Source organism: Haliotis cracherodii, unplaced genomic scaffold (genome assembly GCF_022045235.1).
Source record: "Haliotis cracherodii isolate W230 unplaced genomic scaffold, xgHalCrac1.p SCAF_6, whole genome shotgun sequence".
Taxonomy (NCBI): domain Eukaryota; kingdom Metazoa; phylum Mollusca; class Gastropoda; order Lepetellida; family Haliotidae; genus Haliotis; species Haliotis cracherodii.
The window spans coordinates 57,592,349-57,615,885 of NW_027266319.1; the positions used below are offsets into that span (position 1 = coordinate 57,592,349).

Consider the following 23,537-nt stretch of genomic DNA (forward strand, 5'->3'; position numbering starts at 1 on the left):
TATAGTATATGGGTAGATGTTTCTGGTAGACTATAGTGTATGGGTAGATGTTTCTGTTAGACTATAGTGTATTGATATATGTTTCTGGTATTGTCTAGTGTAGGGATAGATGTTTCTGGTAGAATATAGTGAAAGAGTATGTTTCTTGCAGACTTTTGTGTATGGATACGTGGTTCTAGTAAGCTGTAGGGTGGGCATATATGTTACTGGCAGACTATTTTGTCGGGGTAGTTTTTTTTCTGGTAGACAATGATCATGTGGTTGGTGTATCTGGGAGTAAATTACAAGCAAAATCTGATGATATGTTTATTGTAAAAGTTGTACAATGAGGATTTACAACTCTCTTGCTGGCCATGTTTCGTCAGCTAGGGTATAGACAGACACGCTGCCACTGGCCTCAGATGTCACGATCACCTTTGGAGTTCCAATACTCGAGAACCTGAAGAACAAAGCATTGTGGCTTAATGGTAATATTAATGTCTGTGTAGTTCTACGTCCACTCAACTACAACTCAACGTGATATCTTGTGCACAATAAGAACGAACAAGTTCTGACCTTCTATACATAATTGGCATGCCATATGCGTGTTTGTGGGAATAATACAACCTTCTGTACAGAAAAGAGATGTAAATTGTGAAAAGACATTATAATAGGCGTCTTTAAACACATAAGCGCGATGCGTTGGCGTCTGGCGTCGCCTTTTTAACATGGAACGACACGTGGTCGCGAAGCATGAAATTAGCTGCAAGCAGATGATTTCTAATTTCTGGTTAGTAACTCCGGAGGGCCGGGGCGATTGAACAGCAATGTGATTGGCTGTTTGGGCTCGATTTCTTAAGCCCTTTTCATTAAACGACCCCATACTTGTGTTGTTGACAAAGGGCGCCCTGTGCGGGGCGAACATTTACAGAGACCTGTTCTAAAGACTGCAACATATTTGCTACCTCTCGCTGATTTCTACCAGTCTGATCACAATTACTGCATTAAAGCAAGTATCGTGGGCAGTTTGGGGGCGGTCGGGTAGCCTAGTGGTTAAAGCGTTGGCTCGTCACGCCGAAGACCCGGGTTCGAATCATGGGTACATTGTGTGAAGCCCATTTCTGTTGTCCCCAGCCGTGATATTGCTGGAATATTGCTAAAGGCGGCGTAAAACCATACTCACTGACTCGTAGGCAGTTTGGCAGGGTATAGGCTTTAACAGGGAGTTTATATATGTCTTATATATTCCCTGAGATAAGTAAGTAAAATATATCTATCTTAATATTCACAAGGCTGCCTAATACAAATTATTACGGCAGCTGGGCTATTATTATCATGGCCAGCAGCACGAACACGGAGTCATGTGCGGGTCAGCGGCTTCTATTTAACACTAGAGAATGGCCGGTTGGCCACTGAAGCTTAACATTGTGAATGAGGTGCGGGATATTGCAGGCTGACAAGAGAGGTATCATATTCGATACGTGGCGGCTGGTCAGTGATTTGAAAAACTTTCTGTTGGTCGAGACCTGACCCTAGGACAGCGGCTGGGGCAGGTTGGCTCTCTGACGCCTTTGAGCTGCTGCCTGGCCACGTCTGTCTCATCTAATCATGATTATATAGATGCTGTAGTTACATCACAAATAAAGTGTTGTGGACCCATTGATGGACTCCTGTGATTGAAGGACAGATATCTCACACAACCAGCCCGGGATACAATAGTTAAAGCTTACGTGTTACTGTGGATAATGAACATCAACAATATTAATGGCTCTGATCGATTTGAGGATCTTTCACTTAAGACTTACTTGATGTCAGATATAATGGCATCTCCCATGTCCTCCCTGGTGTACAGATTTGTCCAGGTTGCATCTATTTCCCCGGCTCTGTGCACACTCTGGAATTCTGGGGTGGGGGTGTTCACATTAGGCTGCAACGTATATACATACAGCATACCGTTCCTGCCGCTTCCTATCACCAACACTGTACGCCCATTGAAGTCGCCAACAGCCACTGAATTGGGTTCCGGGCCCTGGAATTGATATTTAATCAAATAAAACATAATTCTTTCCGATGTTTATAAATCATGTACAAAAGTATAGTGGTTTGTCCTCTCACCATCCATGGTGATCTGGTGTCCATCTCTTGCACGGGGGTTTCCAAAAAGGTAGCGCAGTTGCCATTGAATGTATTTGGGAAGTGCTGGCGACTGAACCTCTCCAGCTCGTCACCGCTCTCCCAGATTCGCTCCATCGACTGTGTGTTCCAGATTGAGAACCCACGTCCACCGAAAGCATAGGGAACGTTCGGCGTGTCATCAAACCCGTCAATGTTAGAGACGTACAGGCGACCTGCAAATATTGAAAACACATGGTCATCAATAAGAACCGCCTAATGAGGATCAGGTGGTCAGGGCCCGTGACATGCCCGACTCTGTGGTCATCGTGTCCAGTGACGTGACCGTTACTCAATCTGTCACTGATTGCCTGGTTAATATTCAGTTATTTACAGGCCGCGGTGATATAGCAGGAATATTGTCAACTTGGGCGTCAATCAACTCACTCACGTACAATATAACCTTGCTATTGTCTATACCTAGTTCTGCGTTATTGGTCAACTCGGAGCCCAGGGTGGCGTCGTCAATAATCCAATCTGGAAACAAATAGAGACAAGATTATATCTGTGACATGAACACATAGCAATTTTCGTTCGTTAAACAGAACACCCGGTCACAATGAGAATCAGAAACAGTCATCTCCACACGGTGTTGTATGCTACAGCAGACACCAATATGGTTGGTTGGTTCGTTTGTTGTTTAACGCCGCACTCAGCAATATTCCAGTTATATGACGGCGGTCTGTAAATACTCGAGTCTGGACCAGACAATCCAGAGATTGACATCATGAGCATCGATCCACGCAATTGGGATCGATGACATGCTCCAACCAAGTCAGCGAGCCTGACCACCCGATCCGGTTAGTCGCCTTTTACGACAAGTATAGTCGCCTTTTATGGCAATCATGGGTTGCTGAAGACCTATTCTACCACGGATCTTCAACGGGTCGACACCAATAGGGAATGTTATTGTTCACATTTCTCCAAGGCTCGTATTTCGGTAAACCCCTGGACCAATCCTCGCAATATCACGGACCGTCTATATACACGATATCGTGCAAATAGTGGACCAATGCCGTGCTATATACACGACTGGAAAACTCCATCTCCGCCGTGAGACGCGAAAGCTGATTGGTCTATTAATTTTCTACACACAAACCTGGTCCCCGGTCTCAGTTGCGCTACGCTACATTGTACATTACTCATTACATTACAGAACATAATTTCCCCTCTTAAAATACTACGAACCTTCTGGTAAAACAAAATTTACGAACTTTCTGTAAAAGAGCAAGCAATCTGAAGCAAGCATTAATTTTCCGCGTTTATATTGTTAAGGCTGTGGCTATTTATACTGAAAAGATCAGGGAGTAAACTCCCTTGGAAAGTGTTTACGTGCACTTCAGTCGTTTACCTGACTGATGCATTCGGGTTGTCAAAGCAAGCTGAAACATTTTGTATTGCATACTGTCTGTTTGAAAGTATCATGTCAATTTGCTGCATGACTTGCCAATCCATTCAATAATTGGAATCCATTTTTAAAAATTAGTAATTTTCCAAACCCATGCACAAAGTTCAAACGCGTATATAGAGGATATAATGAAATTCCCACAAGCGATATGATATGTATATATGCTTCTGCTGTGTTCGTAACTAACAATGTATTGATAAATAATGAACGTATCGTCGTAGTATTACATGGCAAAAGTGTTCTTTATGTTTTTTGAATTAATTGTTTTCATATATATTAAAAATGTCGCACAAGCATTACTTAATTTGGAAGATAGAAGTTTTAATGTTAGAGTTCGTTTCAGTGGACAAAAACTGTTAGTTTCTAACCCTGAATTTATGCAAGTTTTCTTACAATTGCATATTATTCAATATTTACAATATTCACACATGTACAAATTACAAAGTATAATGGTATTATACTTTGTAATTTGTACATGTGTGAATATTGTAAATATTGAATAATATGCACTGTCGCACTGTCATTTTAATTTCAATTTAAGAGTTTAATTTCTTGGCTCCATAAGATGCCTGAACATTATTTTCTAAATATTTGAGACAGCCCTTAGATGTAGGGTAAGTATGCAGTCTTACTCAACCTTAAATTTGACATACTAAGATCCCATACTGATAACATTTCTTTGTTATGATAAAGATGATCAAGAATGTTCTTTGCTAAAAGATCATAAAACGCCCATCCAAAACAACTAAAATATACAGTAGCATGAAATAACAAAACTTTTTTACAAAAATAATGCAGCAGTATTCTTAGTCATTTTGCAAAATAACTCACAAAAATATCATTTTCATCATAATCTGAAACCCCCTAATGATAACATGTACTTGTATATAATGTTCGTAATCGCTGCTGATAGATCAAATAATATAACCCGTGATACCATAACGTGTGAGTATCGTGTGGTGTTATTCCCACGATATCGTGCATATTATGGTAAAGGTTTCATTATTTACACGATATATCGATATATCGTGTTAAAGTTCTGTTATTTACACGATGTCGTGCATATTGTGAGAAATTGTCTGTTATTTACACGATGTCGTGCATATTGTGAGAAATTGTCTGTTATTTACACGATATCGTGCATATTGTGAGAAATTGTCTGTTATTTACACGATATCGTGTACATTGTGGAATATGTACTCCTTATGTACACGATATCGTGCGAATAGACACAGCCTATCAAACTACCCGCCCTTGATTTCCATTTGCCCGTTTGATTGGCTACATTACTAGGTCTAACGAACCAATCCGAATGCGAGTTACAAACCAGCCTCGATGTTGGGTTGGCCAGTCTCACTGATTATGGTCGAGTTTGCGAGAAATTCAACATTGAAGAACTGCCTGACATGCAATTGAATGAAAGCCCTCAAGGATATTTAATTGAAAGAATGTCTTCATGTCCAATAAAACTGGCGGTGGCTTTAGTTTCTAGGTAATACGAGTTACTTCCCTTACCCTTTCCCTTACCCTTATCTCGACGTTTGATTGGTCGATAAGATGCTAATTATATCAAGGGCGGGTCATTTGTGATTGCAAAAACTACGGGAATGGATCCAGAGGTTTGTGTACGTTTACCGAAGGCTAACCCTGGAGATATAGAGGTGGCATGCTCACAGAGACGACGATCTCTCTGTAGTCGTACATGGCTGATGTAGATCTATGCAGAAGTAATAAAGACTGCAAAGCGATTGTTATACGTGTGACGAGCTTGTTTGGTTTTAAAAAGTGTTAACCTCGAACAGTTTCGTATTTTTTTAGGAATGAAAAAAAATATCCGGGCGTTACTTTTCACCAGGGACCTAAGCTATGACATGGTTATCCAATCAAAACTAATAAAAGTAGGTCAGCCTTGTATTACATGCGTGTGGCGTACGACTTTAGTATGTCACCACCTGCCTCCACACCTGGTGAGTAATAGAACCGTATACAGAACTGATGGAATACTGAGTGTGTACCATCTTCCTGAGGCAAAGGAGTTAACTGACTATGTCCAGTTTCCACCCTTGCCGAACTAGGCTGGTATTGTGGAGTTACATTTTGGCTGGACTAACAAGTCTATGCGTAGTCCAATCAAAATCGAAATCCGGTTCGTAAACAGTCGTGCAGATTTCGATCGACAGCAGTATTTGCAAGCATGTGCGCCGCCAACTCGTTGTCAACAGATGTTATTCCAAATCTTTTCATGTTTTTAATCAAGGTGCTCACGTGATTTGATGCATTTCGCGATGTAAGACCCGTTTTATCACAATATAGATCTTGATTATCGATCAGATCGTCCTGACTGGGGGCCACCATTTTGTGTGAAGCAAACGCAAGTGATACGAGAGTTGGAATCTGATTGGTCCATAGGAGAGGCTTAGAAGGGGCATAACTGGTAATGGCCACTGGTGGCGCTACGATCAAGCCCAGTAATTTTAGCCTAGTTCGGCAAGGGTGGAAACTGGACTTTTAAAGTCAGTTAACTCCCTTGCCTCGGGAAGATGAGTGTGTACATGGACAGACAACGTTTAACACAGGCTTCCCGAAATGTTTACTGGGACTATACACGCTACAACTTTATTGGTACATCACTGACAAGAAATCTGATGCATGGCATCGGCACGGCGGCAAAATCTTTGTTTGTAATATTATTTTACAATAAAATAATTTTCACAAAATGTTTAATCAACATCGGCATGTTTAACATAATAAGAACCATATTGGTTTTAATTCATTCCCTGTTTAGGGCAGAAGCTTCTTCAAATCGGAACTAGCTCAAGCCACATTCAGCTTGTGATGACCCGTCACTTAGGCAGTATACCCTCTCGTTGTTAATGTAAACTTTCAAACAAATGTCATGCATGTCACGATCTAAATAAAACTTAACAACATATTGGTAATTTTAAGAATGAGTAGACCAAATATGACGTTATAAATAATTGTTAAAAAATAGAAATCATTGTAATTTCTGTTCAGTTACCCATCAATTGAACAGAATTTTTAGAAAACTGCCTCACTCTCATTATAGTGGTAAACCCAAAGGGAAATGTCCTGCATTTCAGGGTTTAAATAAGCAATAAAAGGAACAATTAACAGCATATCGGAATATTTAGAACTAGAAGAACAAATATGGCATGATATAAACAATTGTTTAAAAATATTGTGGACACAGTGAGCGCATATGGTGATCAGTCAGTATCACCTATATTCGAGGTAGATAGACACCTTGTGGACAAGTCTTTAAAATACGATACTGGTGTGTGTTTTTTTATGTTACGTTGACGAGTATCAACAGAAATATTGTTATTGAAGTCTACTGTACATACTCAGTGATGCCGCTCTGGCGTAGTCTTGGAAGTTGACCCCGAGGATGGTTGATGGTTTCCCCTCGTCAATTGTCAGCAGGTAAGGTATATCATCCCCCCATGTGAAGAAGGCGACTTTGTCGGGCTGGTACAAGCTGCGGATTTTCCTCGATGCCATCGCGATACCTGCAATACCCGTGATATAAGTACAATATCCAGATTCTTGCTCCTTGAGTGACTGTCATATACAAACATGTACAAGATCAGTGTATGTATACTGACTCCAACAACAGACACGTTTGTGTCACCAATGTTGTATTAAAGTCACCGAGGTGGTGTATGTGATAATCAATCTACGACATTTCTCGACTGTAAATCGTTTATTTCATAAACTGTCAGATCCTTTGGGTCATTCCCAACCCGTATATATTAGATAGATTGGCTATATGGGTTGTAGTCAGGATACAAATACACCCCTTGGGGGTTGGGAATCAGCCAATCAGTTGAGGAACAAGGGATGTATGTAGTCTTGTGTTAAACAGTTCTGGTATACTTATATGTGTAAGTTTTTAGTTTCACGTAAAGCAGAAATGTTGTGAGTAAGCCAAACGAAATCCAACACAATTTGAGTCTACGTCATTGTGCTCACCGTTGTCACTGTCGCTTGCGTCCAAGGAGAGGAATTCCCAGGACTTGTTACCCATTGGGTAAAGGCTGGTGATCACCGAGTTCTCCAGGTCGATCCTCGCGATAGCATTATTTTCCTAGAATGATCTTCTCGTGTATCATTTCATGTTACCATAATATCTATTCTATGTAACATAACATTACATGGCCATTTTATGATACGTCTGTTAGAACAAGCATTCTCCCAAAGGCATGATGTCATTCTCTACATGTGATGTGACGGGCGCATAAAAAAACAACGTGCAGAGGCATATCAAAACAGATGCCGAAATGTTAGAAATACGCTTCTTCGATATGGCCATTCTTATACAATCAAGATGCCACCACGTTCAGAGCTCTCTCACTCACTTAAACAAATGTACTTATTTAGACACAGATATATACATTAATGGGGTTGTTACATGTTGACTTACCTGGAGGGTAATGTAAGCGAACCCATTGCTGGGTGAGATGGCCACATATTCCGGCTCCACGTTCTGGGAGAACTGGATGATGTTGCTAGCGTCAGTAGGGTCACGGCGAAGGAAGTAGCGGACCCCCCTATCAAGTATCGGGCTGAAAGAAGTTACGGTAACTTAAATTTAGTGAGAGACGATGTAATACGCACATTGAATCAGGTAATCCTCAAAATGCACCATATACAAGTGTATGTTAAATTCACTAAGAAAGGTTAAAACATACTAATATACTATTCTAAAAGTAGGGGAAAGCCGGAAATAACTTAAAATGTCCCAAATTGTAAGATATATTACCTTCTAGTAACTTTTGTATGAATGAATGAATTTGGAACACATTACAACCATTAGTGTATGTAGTATGAGAGTTGAGGTCATGACCACCAACAATCTTGAATGATAATCGGGCTTAGATGGAAAATTTCAAAGTTGACACTTTCGGTTCAGTAGTGCGTAATACCACAATGATTTGTCAAACATTCATTCTGTCTCCCAGAAGCGATTTGGTTGAAAGGTCTTGGCTCATTGCTGGCCATGGCATGGTGAAATGGGGTTTAACGTCGCGTCCAAGATTATTGCACTTATATAGCTACGTGCATGTACGTGTGTGTGTGACTGCTTGTACTAGTCCGGACTGATGCCGATTTATAGTGCTAGCTCACTGAGATACCATGCCGCAGTTTAACATAAATACCCCACTTAGACACAGTATACTGACTCCGAGCCGACCAGTCCTTGTTTTAGCCCCTTCATGCCGAGCGCCATACAGGGTAACAACAAGTACCATCTTTTAACGTCTTTTGGTATGACGCGGCCGGGGATCGAACCCCGGAACTTCCGCTCTCCGGGCGGACGCTCTACCACTAGACCACGGAGGCTGTCTGTGCTCCTGGAGGTGAACATTGATGAGTCGAGCATGGTGAGCATGGGAGTTGTCCTGGAAGACAAAACGTCGACCCACACAGCTTGCAAACGGGACAACAAAGGGTGTCCCGATAATACTGTCCAGTGACGTTTCCTTGCACAATATAGAGTGGGGTTCGCTCAGTCATAGTAATGCCACCCCACACCAAAACTGACCCAATGTCAAATCTGTCGTGGGTTCTCAGGTGGACATTGGTTTGACGCTCATTTCGACGTCCAGATACTACCACGCAAAGAAGCGTAGAGTGTAAACATGACACGTGACCTGGGATGATTACCCCAGTTTCGAGGTTGTATTCACCATTGACATCTGTTAGCAAAATGGCGATTTGTAAGGGATGCTACACCAAGTGGCCGTCGAGCATGGAGATAATGTGCATGTTGACGATTTCTAATCGTCTGACCCGAATCTCATATTCCAGTTTGTTTAAGTTTGCAGCTATGGGTTCGCCCTTTGAGCTCAGCTTGGTTTCCGATCAATCGATGTTTCACTCTTGTCGTTTAACCGAGACGCCCTTAACGGGGTAGATCGTCAACTATTTGTTTTTTTTGGTACCTGTTCAATAGTCTGCTAATCATAGGATATGAAACATTGAACGAATTGGCCATTGCACGCTGATTTCTGCCACTTTCGTTCATGTCAAGATTCTCCGCGCTTTGTAAACAATGAATGAAATCAAGTAAATAACAACTGAATGATAAGCAGAATCAGTAAAATTGACAGAAACAATGGTCCACAGAGATTATTCGGCCTTCTGACAAAATCAGAAATAAAACATTATGCACGTGTGTGGCGCTACTGCGTGCAGTGCCGGATGTGTTTTGGTGTTTAGATTCACAGACGTAAACGTTCTTCCACAGGATGCTTATCGTCAACACTTATCTTTGTTCTAACACTTAGTATTAGCATTTATAGTTCACGCTCTCCTACTTTTTTAAACAGTATATCAGTAGAATGTCTTTTGCAGTTTGAAATTACACAAGTTCACTCTGGTCGTTGTATCTTCTGAAGTCGATGGTTGCGACTGTTGGTATAGCGCCAGGCGTTGGGGAGAATGTAAGCACAGAAACTGTCCCCTCGGGGTCAAAGAAGGTGCCGTCAACGACCCGGGGCTCCCCCTCGTTAGATACGACCAGACGACGACAGTCGCTGGTGAACTTCATGTTGTCAGGATGGGCTCCCACTGGATGGGAACAGATCATATTACAGGTCACATCTATATCGATAGGATTATATTCTTTCATATCAAGCTCTTCAAAGTTATTACATTGACTGCTGATTTATTATGAAGAACAGCATTTATGACAAGAAGGAGACCCATCCGATTATTGTAGCTTATTATTGTGGACCTAAAGACTGATTACCAAGGAGTCAGTGAGTTGGGTTTAACGCGGCTTTGAACTGTATTCCAATTATATCACGGTGTGTCAGCTTAATGTGCGGGTGCATCGCGAAGTGATGCATGTCTCAGACTATTACCACTTGTTTTAAAAGCCACGATAACGGGTATAGTGCTGACGGACCTAGAAACATAATGGGGACGAAGTGGGATTCGAACTCCCAATCAAAGGTTTCTGGAGTGCCAGAGGGACGCAACTCCTCACAGCGAATTGCAGTGCCTTAGACGACTGGGCCACCAGTGACCCCTGATTACCTATAGGAAACGCACCAGGCATCAGATGTAGGCATGTCTGTCCATTCACATTACGCTACGGCAAAGTCTATATTCGCATATATTGAGCGACTTTTCAGTGTTGATATGTTACGATTGTAGGTAAATCTGCATAGTATTCTGAAAATTGTGATGGGACTTTCTACATTAAGTTACCAAGATGTTCAACTGACCGATAATCCTGGGATCTGTTGGGTTGAGGGGAGTAAGTGTATCGGAGCTGCTCTCAAACACATTATAAAGAACCAGATGTCCCTCAAAAGCCACAGAATCTTGGCCGTCAAAGGTGACGGCCAGTGTGGGTGTAACCCCCGCCGCCCGACACAGCTCCACATCCAGAGGACGGCCGTCGACGTCGATGTCGAAATTGTAAGTGTAGACTTCCTGCGGGTTGGCAGGCTCAGCGAGGGAGATGATGTGCAACATAGCCGTGTCACGACCTGACAATACAAAACTGACATGTAAAAAAAGGGGCATCTGTCTCTCGTGTTCTTTTAAATAAATTCGAGATAAATCGCAAAGAACAATAATTAAATTTTCGCTGTGTTCATTATAACTCCTGCGTTGTGATTAGCTGAATTGGCCATTGCATTCATCTCCCAGTGTAAAATTAGCCACGCCCACCGAAGCGGACTGCTTTTATTACTATGGATTGTCGTAGAATCCCAATATTACAGTCGATGGAATTCCTTTTCTGCTTACCTGCATCGTTATGCACAGGACTTTTTAGCGACATTTATTTACATTTAGTACTAACTACTAAATGACTTTATCGCGAGTATCCAAACCATTGGCTAATTACGCCCGTAACCTAATCGACCCATCTAATTGAATCAGCCTCGGGTCAGCACCCTGCACCGTGCCCGGGGCAACAGATCCCGCACAGGCTTCATCCCTCCTTTGTTACATCCTAGAGTCCACCATTCGCGCACCGTCTATCTTCACGTGTTTCGCTGTATCTAATCACTTGTGGGCTACACTGCTAGTAACAAATTCACTTGCTTCCAAATTATTACTCATGCTTAAGGCTACCTTCTTTTCAGCGGGAACCTTTCCAGAGTTAGCTGCCTCTCAGTGGGAACCTTGTCTTTCCCAACTTTTCAGCCGGGGAATCGTAAAATAACTTCGGTCGGGCAACCAACTGCCATGTATATGGGCCGACGGCGAAAGTCGTCTTGTCTAGCGGTAGCAGTTGACAGTTGGGTCAGCGCGGTAGTGGAGACAATGGTTTTACTAATGGGGCCAGGCAGTGGTATCTGCTTTGACCGGCTACCTGGGCCGGGCAGCGGTAGACTGACCTAGGCCAGCAGCTCTAGCTGCTTTTGGCAGCGTGGTAGTTGCCTAGCAATGGTAGCGTTTAAATATGCTACCGTGGGGGCGGGACAGCGGTAGCAGTCTCAGGCCAGCAGCGTTAGCTGCGAATCGCCGTTGGCCATGGCAACGGTAGCATTTTGGTATACCAAACTAGCAGCGTATTGGCCCACTAGTACCTGGACACCATGGGCCATTTAATCTAATCTCATCTCGTGTTTTATTATAGGCACGGGAATCCACAGCTTGTTGGCCCGTGCCTCTCCTTGGTATATCGCTGGATAAGCATAGTCATGGTCCAAACCAACCATTGAGGCCGAATGCCGAGTATGAATGGAAAAGGAGGCTCGCTCGCCTGTTGTTGTTTTTCGCAAGTCCGTTCCACAAATTTCATGTCTTTTAGGTTTAATTTCTAACCCGCATCAAACCCGTGGTTTATTTCACAATAAACCCCGTTCTGTCATGACGTCATTTCTGGAGATTGGAATATGCGCTCGCAAAATGATGATATCATATATTCGACGAGGTTATTTTTGAGAGGGAAGTGTCTAGTAAGTTGTTGCCCGTAGATCTGCTACGCAGATAAACGCAGTGGCTGAACGATCGCATCCAAACGTGAGAGATATATGACAATCGGTATTAGGAGAAAAGCTACAGATAACCGACGGGAGATTGTGAGAATATGCGTGAAATACCAGACTTAACTCATCTGTTCGTAAAATGGGTTTGTCCGAGGTCGGATTCTATTCAGGGAGTCATCATTAATAAAATGTTGGTAAATATTTTAAAAGTTTGTACATTTTATCAACATCCTAAAAAGACTGTACATAATGTTCATATCTCATATAAACCATTCACGACTCATGGTTTTTTCTTCCTGCAGTGTTTTATTGTATCATAAACAACTCTTTTATAATGTATCCAAAACTGCATCAGCAGAACAGCAAGGTATATGAAATGCTTGACTCACCAACAACATAGAGGTAACTCCTGACATCATCATAGGCGCTCTCCCTGGCTGTTCTGCTGTCGACAACGTACTGGCCGTTACGGTCGGGGAGTCTCAGATAGGATGCCTCTTTCAGTACCACCACACCATAGGCCACGCCCACTAGGGCAACCATTCCCACCAAACACACGTGCATTGCGCTGAGGTGTAAGAGTCTGGTATAAACAAGAGATGATAGATGTTGCATTCGAAACCACCACAGTACTATACTTCATTTCATTTCCGTCATAATTTCCGTCACAATTATTTAAAGAAACATATGTTTTCATATTTGCCTTTGCCCTCTCGCGCTCGGGGATAATGGCAACAGCAAAAGATATGCAGACCTCATAAAAAAATAAGCCATTGGTCCTCTGATGTGAGTGAGTGAGTGAGTTGGGTTTAACGCCGCTTTTAACAGTATTCCAGTTCTATCACAGCGTGTCAGCTTAATGTGGGAGGAAAGCCCAAAGTGATGCAGGTCTCAGACGTTTACCACTTCGGTGAAACCCACGAGCACGGGTATGGTGCTGATAAACCTAGAAACATAATCTGGGCGAACCGGAATTCGAACCCACAATCATAGGTTTCTGGCGTGCCAAAGGGACGCGACTCTGCACAGCGAATCGCGGCACCTTAGACGACTGGGCCACCCGTGCCCCCCTCCTCTGATGTATTATGGTAACACAAGGACCTCACCTGATCCGGACTTTAATTGAGTGGACTGTACAGAGGTCTTACCTGGAAGAAGAAAGCACAGACTCCTCCAACAAAATGTTTCAAGTATGCAGCTGGTCGTTCCCAGTGCACCCACGCCTTGAAATGCACAAACCTGCATGTCAGCCACCATCAGCTGTCACGGGGCCCCACCAGTCTACAAACTAGATTAAAGCCCCTATCTCACATACACGATTTAAGACATTGCGAACACGATTTAGGAAAAGTTGAAAAATCGTGTTGATTCGTGCTCGACCTTGTGGTTTATGCAAATTTCTTAATGCTACCATCACACCAAAGTAGTTCTATCCCGTTCTATCCCACTCTAACCAAAATACTAGAACGGGCTGTGATCACAGTAGAAGGCGTAGTTTGGCGTAAAATACGATGCTAGTTCGTTCATAAGCAGTCCTCAATACGTCTATCTCGTTCTTATCTCGTTCTTAGCCAGTCTGCAGTCCGTTTGTATCCAGTTCAGATTGTTTTAAAGTGCCCGTTCACCTCATCCCGACGTTTCGAAGCAGATCGAGCACGTCCATAGCCGTTCTCAACTCGTTCTTAACCAGTTCAACCTCGTTCTACCGCGTTCACAATACGTCCAAGCCAGTTCTAACTAATTCTTAACCGGACCAACTCGTTCGCAGTACGTCCTCATCTCATCCCAAGTGCGTGTGTATTCGCGTCCTTGCCCGTCCTGGCCCTACTCCTATGGATACCGAGCGCGTTGTAGCCAGTCTTCATTCAAGTTCAGGGCTCCGGGCTGTACACATCATGCCTCCAAAGAGAAGTCGACCCGGTCGGTGTGCACACGTACTGAAATTTATGTCGGACTGCACCACGTCATAACACGTCCCTAGTAGTTTCGAAGTACGGCAATTCCGTTCGTTAATACGTCTCAAGTACGTTGTCAATCCGACTAATTGCAGAACGGGATGGACGGGATAAACTTTTGTGCAGTCTAAAGTTCTGGAGCACCCCGTCAATAGTTGCTACAACGTCCACTACGTTCATACACAGTTGGAGCCCGTTCGACAACATTTTTACGAACGTATTAAGAACTAGTTTGGTGTGATGGGGGTATAACCAAACACAACCCTCATACGACCAAAAACGACCCTCATACGACCTTCATACGACTGAAAACGACACTCATACGACCATCATAGGATATTCATACGATACAACATGATTTAACCTCATTTAACACAACCCCAATACGACTGTCATGCGACCAAATACGACTGTCATACGACGCCCATACGACTTAACACGAATCAACACGACCGCCATACGATTAAACCAGAATCATTACGATGTCCATACGACTACAAAAATAAACACGATCTGAGCAAGACCTTCATACGACATATTTTTGTTTATTTTGGTCACGTGGGTCATGTAGCATATAAGCTGCATTGCTACAGCATTTCTGTGTCAGTCTTCACCATGTTCATGATCAACAATGAACAAGACCCGCAAGAAGCAGCTTAATTTGGAGTAGGAGGAAGTACTTCTGGTAGCTACGGCTTTGATGGTGAGGAGTATGAGACAGCGAAGGCTTCGCAGAGTGAGGAAAGGAAGTGATTCTGGGTTCGACCATGGTTGTTGAGGAGACCTCTGTATGTGAAGTATTAACACCTAATGCAAGAACTGTATTTTGGTGGTGGTTCAGAGGTTTCAGCTGGCTCATCTTGTCCCTTTGTACCGGGTGGATGTTCATCCATGGTTGGTGGTGAAGGATGTTTCCCTTTCGAAGGTTTTGCTTGGAGGAGCTTCCATTTCGGCCGCCTGGGGTTTGGCATGGCTGTAGAATGAGCTTTCACGTTCAGGGGTTTGCCATGTACTCACTCAGTCACGTGATGGGCTCTTCCGGTCGTATGACAAACGTATGGATTTCGTGTATGAAAGGCGTATGAAAATCGTGTTGAATCGTGTTAAAACGTATGAAGGTCGTATGAGTTTCTTCCCACGCTCCCCAACACGACTGAACGCGACTGAACACGATCTTCATACGACTGAACACAATCTTCATACGATTGAACACGACTGTCATACGACCTTCATACTACTGAACACGACTTTTCAGCTCGGCTTAAATCGTGTTATAAATTTTATAACACGATTGACCATATTTTCTTGAGTATAGTGCCAACCCATGTATAATGCGCACCCCCCTCTAGCGGATTCATTATTTTGGAGAAAAAAAATTCGAATGTCACGCGCAGAAAAAAATTACACCGGAGATCTACCTCTTCAGCGAATTCCGGTAAACTAACGGGTGATGAGAAACTTTGTCAGTACAAATTCGAAATTTGAGACACAAAATCACCAGACATGTTTATTTACTGTTTAAATTGTATTTTTTGTTCTGCTAGGCATTGTTTTACATCCAGGGATTAAGATTACCTTGTGTATCTTCTCGTAAACTAATCTGACCGGGGTTGCTGTTAATAACAGTGAGTTGTGTGATCTTCCGATCGCTTCACACACGAATTTTGAATAAGATTAATGAAATAAGTTACATACGTAATTCCAGATATACAAAGAACACTTTTTGTAGCCAGACAGTGTAATTACATGATGAATGCGCACCGACTTAACACGAATGAACACGAATGAGTGCGCGACCTTCATAAGTTCTAAACACGATTTAGGGAAAAACGTTAAATCGTGTTCATTCGTGTTCTGATTCGTGAATGTGAGATAGGGGCTTGACTGAGGGTTGGGCACTGGTTAACGGAGTAGGTCAAGACCACCCATGTTTTGAAATGATAAACAGTGGTAAACCTGAATAGGTCAGACTCATTTTAACTTTGCTTATACCTTTCTCGTAGAGATTTACACAGATTTTGATTGATCAAGAAAATTATGGTTACGTCATAGCTACATGAGTACTGCCCCTTTGATGGTTATACTGGTGAATAGTTTGGCTATGTGCAGTGTAGGTCCTGCATCAGATCCTCACCACATGGGACTGGACTTGGACTGGACTGGACTTGCGTCCGGCAATGAAACACCTGAGTTGTCAGGTTTTCTTTATCCGTTAGTTGGTTTGTGCTAAAACGGTTTCGTCAATACTAGCAAGCTAACCCAGCTGGATGAAAATGACACGTGTTACTTGTTAATAGGGCCTATGAATATACCAATGAATGATCAGGCTTGAAGAAATGACTTAATAAACCTAATATATAGCTTGTCTTATTTTCTATGCGTTATAACGACCTGTTCGTGACAATCTCATCTCATTTGAGTCAAAAGGCTCATTTCCATGCAGCCATGTCGTGTATATGTCCAGAATCACTCAACTGCCATTATTTGAAAAATGCTAATCCCAAATGTTAATTACCACCTTACATTGTACATTGGCTATAATTATAATTCCACGTAATCAGAATACAATGTAAACGTAACGAGAGTTTGTGACGCACACACAATGTGTGTGTGTGTGTGTGTGTGTGTTGTTGTTTTGTTTTGTTTTTGTTTTTTCCGTGTGTGTGTGTGTGTGCGTGCGTGCGTGCGTGCGTGCGTGCGTGCGTGCGTGCGTGTGTAAATATGTATTTTTTTTCCCTTGTAGATATGTAACAGGGTTATTCGCCCCAAAACATTTATTATTATGTGTGAAGATCATATAATTACAGAACGTCCTGACCGTCTTCTGTATGACCACGACTTGTGACCATGTAATTTCAGAACGTTCTGACCGTTTTCTGTATGTCCACGGCTTGTGACCATGTAATTACAGAACGTCCTCACCGCCTGTTCCCCTAAATTCGAATAGAATGGACACTCGAGACAAAGTGAAACTCAGTTTCTATATATGGCACAATACAAAACGGACAAAGACGTTCTGGCCTTGGTATTTTATAATGCCTACCTGCCTCTACCAAGATTATGATTAGAACAGCTAAACCTAACAAGTGTTGTTTGATAGATGGTTAAATCAATACAATTAGTCAGATGTTCATAATTAAAATTTTCCTTGACAGAGCAAATATATTCCACCTTAGAATAACATTCTAAATTATCATTCCATGTTTGTTGGCAGATATCTTTACATCTTTGCTTAAAACACAATAGAAATGCATTTTTATTTTCAACACCTTGCTGTTACCAAACTTCCCCAAAGCCATATGTATATAACAAAGATTTAACATTAGTAGCCCAACAAGCTTTACCACTTTCTGCCCTTCTATACTGAAAATCATAAGAATCTTTCATGATAACATTAACCTGTTGTGACCATGACCTTAACCAGAATTTTATAATTTCTATGTAATGCAAAACCTTGATTGATGTTCTATTCACAATACCTCTTGCAGTTATGTTAGGAGTGTTTCTATTCAAGCTCAGAACAAGTTTACAGAAACGATCGTGTACATTTTCAATATCGGGTGAAGGATGAAATCCCCAAACCTCTGCTCAAATAATTTAAAATTGGCAATACTTTTATATCAAAAATATGAAAGCAGACACGAGCTGGGATTGTCGAGAATTTCCCCAGTGTTGATTGTATTATTCAAACTACTTTCCATGCTTGTTGTGCCAAAGTCTTTTGAGTAAGATACCAAAAACCAGAGGACGATTACTGCACACCTAGATATTTATAACTAGGAACTATGTCAATGATAGAATCTCCAATCCTAAACTTTTCATAAGATCTAAGTTTGCCGCCATTCTTGAATACAATCACTCTGCTTTTTTTAGTATTAATAGTCAATTTCCATTTATTACAATAGAAAGGAAGTTGGTCAAGACGTTTCTGTAGGCCATTAGCTGTTACATCTAACAAGATTATGTCATCTGCAAACAATAAAATAAATACACAATTTTATGCACAGGGCTTGGCATGACCAGCCGATTGATAGAATCGGGCCCATTCTACCACCCGTCTAGGTGAAGTTAGGGTCGAAGTGGTGTGTTGGGCAAATGGAACACCGATTCCTGGCTCCAGTGCCCTCAACCACCAGACTCCCTTCCTCCACCGACACAGGGGCGCAACCCACAGTGACCGGGCTGCCCAATTTAGTCGCCTCATACGACCAGCAATGGGGTGCTATGGAAACATTCTGCCCCGGTTCCACACGGCGGAAGAGCTATTAGCGTTACCCAGCACTCACCACGGGGAGGCTGCTCTTCACGAGTGCCTAACTTGTACTATCAGGTATTTTGTAGTAGCCACGTTTTTTCGGTTGAATTATTTCCAGTGCATCTATTCCTTTCACAATTAGTCTATTGTTATGTTTTAAGCCCCTTTTAACTTCTTAATAATTTTCAACTTGTCACATAATTAGGCATAATGCTTCAGACAATTTGTAAAACGACTGATATATTTAGACATTTGCAAACTGCCTAAGTGAATCACATTTTACAAATTAACTGATTTTACATTGATAGGTACACATACATGTGTTGAGTTTATTCCAGAGAGAAATCATTATTTGATTAAGTCAGTCTTAAAACAAAGGATATTGAGTTCGTACGGTTTATGGCGCTTATATTGCGTACTGTTAACGACATATGTCTCTCATAACCCGCTCTGGGTGGCCTTTGTACATAAATAATTTTATTACATCTTCAGTATAATAATAAAATTCAATTATCAACTGCCGGTTTCATTTTATAGGGAAAGGGAGGTTACTCTAGATCTGTCTGATTCACGTGCAGTTGTCACGTGTTAATCCTTTCCGCTCACGTTGAGCTATAGACAGCAACAACAATTTTTGCTCGCTCTGCACAAGACGTATTCTCTCAAGAGTAACCGCCTTCCAGCTCGCTATGCCACGCAAAAAGGATTTTTCAAGATCCTTAGGGTCGACAGGCAGGGCGTTTGTTAAGTTTAGAGGGGCTGGAAGAAAGAGGAAAGTTGTTCAGCGAGCGGACAGCGAGGTAGCGACGTCGGCCAAGCAGACAAGGATTGCGCCCGCCAGTTTCGTCTCAACTACAGGTGAGTTATCCCCCTTAGTTGATGATTCGTGTAGCAGGTCTGACGGCAGCATAAATATTACAAGTGGTAGGTCTAGTAATACTGATAGTAGTACAGCTACAGTTAGATTCCAACCAGTAGGCGATAGGCCTATTGAGCTTGATAGCAGCGACAGCGGTACGCTTGCTATGGCAACCGGCATTAGTCAGTCACAGGGGCTTGGCGTGCATCATTTCTCACAGTTTATTGCTCCTCAGCCTATCGTTCTATGCCAAGATAACTTAGGTTCGAATATACCTCAAAATATCAAGGAGAAAATTTGGAAAAATGAGTATGTGGAATTAGGGATCTTAACTAAAGGGCTAAGACAGGAGATCTATAACAACAAACCAGTAGGACTCATGGGCCTCAATGCACAAGGGGGTATTGAGGTTATAAGGCGCAATTATCCCAGAATCAACACAATCGAGGAATGGACAGATGCATTCTTGATATTTGTCATCATTTATCTGGAGAAATTTGGGGATAAAACACAGCACATGCTCAAATACATGAATATTGTACGCATGGCAGCTACAAGGATGAAGGGTTATGGTTGGCGTTCCTATGACCAGCAGTTTCGACTTAGCCATGCTCACAATCCTCACGAACCATGGTCTGTCATCAATAATGCACTCTGGCTTATGTTTGCAACCCCATCATCAAGTGTTAGTATCAATCCAATGAATCCATACTACAGGCAAGGTCAAGGCCAAGGCCAAGATGTTAAGCCCAACATGCGGGCAAAACGCCAGCTTCCATGCTATGACTTCAATCTGACGAAATGTAGCCGCAGTGTGTGCAGATATGCACATGTGTGTACCAGTTCCGACAGAGACACGGTTGAATACCTATGGGGGGGGGGGGGGTTGGGGGTTGTTTCGGTTTTAGTTTGAATTATACAGGTCCAAGGGAATCATGTTATTCCCATAACTTGTAATCATGTACAGAACTACCAGAAGTAGTCAGACAGAAATTACAGAAAGAAATTACATCAGGTAGGATGGCAGGACCATTTTTAGTTTCCCACCACTTCCAAAATTAAGGGTGTCGCAAGGGTGTTTCAAGAAAGAACCAGGAGAATATCGGTTAATTCACCATTTGTCATACCCAGAGGGTACATCAGTCAGTGATTATATTGATGATGAGTATGCCTCAATTTCTTACACAGGTTTTGACGAAGCAGTGGACTTAGTCCACCAATTTGGCAAAGGGGCAATGTTAGCAAAAGCTAGACATTAAAAGTGCATTTCGATTATGTCCAATCAATAAGCAAGATTTTGATCTCCTAGGTATATATTTTCAGGATAACTATTATGTAGATATGTGCCTCCCAATGGGATGCCGCACCAGCTGTGCAGTGTTTGAAAAAGTAGCAAGTTTTATACACTGGGCTACTCAATGCAGGTTGAAACAAGGGGCATTACTTCACTATTTGGATGACTTTCTTTTTGGTAGCTCACCTAACCCTAATCATTGCCAAGACGCACTTGACACCTTTTTGTTGCTATGTTAGAAGTTGGGAGTTCCTATTGCTAGTGAGAAGACAGTACTTCCATGTACTTGTTTGACATTCCTTGGAATTGAAATTGATACAGTAACAATGGAATTGAGAATACCGACAGACAAAATCAATCAATGTAAAAACTGACTTCACGGGTTTGCAGATCGTAATAAAGTGAAATTGAGGGAAATGCAGTCACTTATAGGTTTGTTAAACTTTATCTCCCGAGCAATCCCCATGGGACGGCCATTTTCAAGACGATTTATAGATTCAACAAGAAATATAAAGAGAGCATATCATCATATCAGGCTGACAAGAGGGATGAAGAAAGACATTAATACATGGCTGGAATTTTTAAGCTGTCACAATGGTATTACAGTGTTCCCAGACCAATACTGGATGTCAAGTGACACTCTACAGTTATTTACAGATAGTGCGGGTGGAGAGCATTGTGGATTTGGTTTGTACTTCAAAGGCAGGTGGGCAACTGGATTATGGCCCAGGGAATGGAGACTCCAAGGTTACACCTCCGACATCACATTCATGGAGTTTTTCCCAATATTTGTGGCAGTTCATATTTGGGGGGAACATCTCACAAACAAGAAAGAGATATTTAATTCTGATAACCAGGCAGTAGTTCATATACTGAATAGGTTAACATCGTCATCACCGAGAGTAATGGTTTTAGTCCGTTTGTTTACTTTCAAATGCTTGAAGCTTAACATAATCATGAAATCTCAATATATAGTCCAGGGTGCTACAACAGCATAGAAGATTCTTTATCCCAATTTCAGCTGCAGCAGTTTCGGATTATAGCACCCAAGGCTCGTCCGCAGCCAACCCCAATACCAGATTCTCTATGGCAGATATGGAAGACGAAGCTAACAGGCTATTAAGTATGTCAGTATCTCAAAACACCAATAAGGCATTCAGGTATGCGTTGCGTGGATTTCAACAGTTTCGTTTCAGCAATAACCTAGATCAGACCTGGCCGGTTCCAGTTTCGCAGATTGCTCATTACATAGCCAACCTATCATTAGAGGGTAAGTCTCCAGCAACAGCTTATCAACATATCTCAGCTATCAGTAGATATCATAAATTAGCCTCATTATCAGACCCTACAGAAAATTTTGTCATCAAGAAGTTGTTACAAGGAATAAGAAGAGATGCTCAGAAGCCAGATACAAGAGCTCCTATCACCTTACCATTGTTAAAACAGTTAACGGAAGTCTTGCAATCTGTTTCAAAGTCGGTGTACGAGACTATTCTGTTTCAGAGTATGTTCTCCTTGGCATTCTTTGGATTCTTGCGTGTAGGTGAACTAGTGAGTAACAGAGGCCCAGCGTATCAGGGACTACTGCTATCTGATGTCATATTAAGTACATCAAGTATTGTTACAGTGGCATTGCTGAGATTGTGATTGGATATCAGACCCCATTCATCATCCCAAGAGAGTTTTTTCATACATATTGATGGTCTTCCAGTTACAAGATACCAGTTTTCTTCAATGTTATCAAAAACATAGGGGTTTGTTGGTCTGGAGCACAATAAATACAAGTCTCTTTTCGCATTGGTGCAGCTACCACTGCATCTAATGCAGGGTATCCCGACTGACGTCATCAAGTGTTGGGGAAGGTGGAAATCGGATGCGTTCAAACGATATATCAGAATAGCTTTAATATAAGAAACGGTTACAAATCATGTGTATGCTTAACCTGTCAACTAAGTTTTTCAGACATTTGGTTCGTCGGATCTTCCTATGTGTACTGGGCTCAGAAGAATTCACAGCGCTTAGGATTTGGGAAGAATTTGCGACTAGACCAGCTGGGTGCTGAGGTGAAGTGGCTTGGCAAGCGAGGAATGAAGGTGGACGACTTGAGACCATGCATCAAGAATAGACTCAAGACACATCCTCCTCCAAAGGTACTTGTATTACATCTTGGATCAAATGACTTAGTGAAGGATAGTTGTGTAGACTTAATTAAGAAAATAGAAAGGTTGGTTTCTGGTATCACAGAGTCTATGCCTGAAACACTTCTGGTGTGGTCGGAAATCCTACCTAGAAGGGTGTGGCATGGTGCACAGAACGGGGCTGCTATTGAAGGGAAGAGGAAGAGAGTAAACCGTTTCGTTACGAATCTAATATGCAAAAAAAGGGGGACGTCGAATTAAGCTTGATATAACAGCAAGCGATTCCAACTTATATGGCAATGATGACATTCACATTTCCGATGTGGGATAGCTATTTTCTTACAGGAAGTACTGGAGAGTATCTGTTTAAACAGTTCTACTTGACTTACATTTGTGGTATGGAATCGGTGGGGGGACCCTGGGGGACATGAATATGATTCAGGTAATTGTTAGGTTAGCAATCATAAGTATAGTGCTTTCACACCTGTCTATGCGATACCCT

The 23,537-nt window shown here is 42.1% G+C and overlaps 1 protein-coding gene across 1 annotated transcript; it reads right to left on the minus strand.

The window, feature by feature from the left end:
• Nucleotides 1–292: 292 nt before the first annotated feature.
• On the minus strand, nt 293–13,702 carry LOC139445331 (mesenchyme-specific cell surface glycoprotein-like). Its single transcript, XM_071226458.1, has 11 exons — nt 13,683–13,702; nt 12,924–13,117; nt 10,816–11,082; nt 9,949–10,153; nt 8,004–8,145; nt 7,553–7,667; nt 6,925–7,089; nt 2,572–2,628; nt 2,095–2,327; nt 1,785–2,008; nt 293–439 (listed from the first exon to the last, which is right to left on the minus strand). The coding sequence occupies exons 2-11, from the start codon at nt 13,096–13,098 to the stop codon at nt 334–336; spliced, it is 1,689 nt and encodes a 562-aa protein (XP_071082559.1). The 5' UTR covers nt 13,099–13,117; nt 13,683–13,702; the 3' UTR covers nt 293–333.
• Between the last annotated feature and the right edge of the window lie 9,835 nt (nt 13,703–23,537).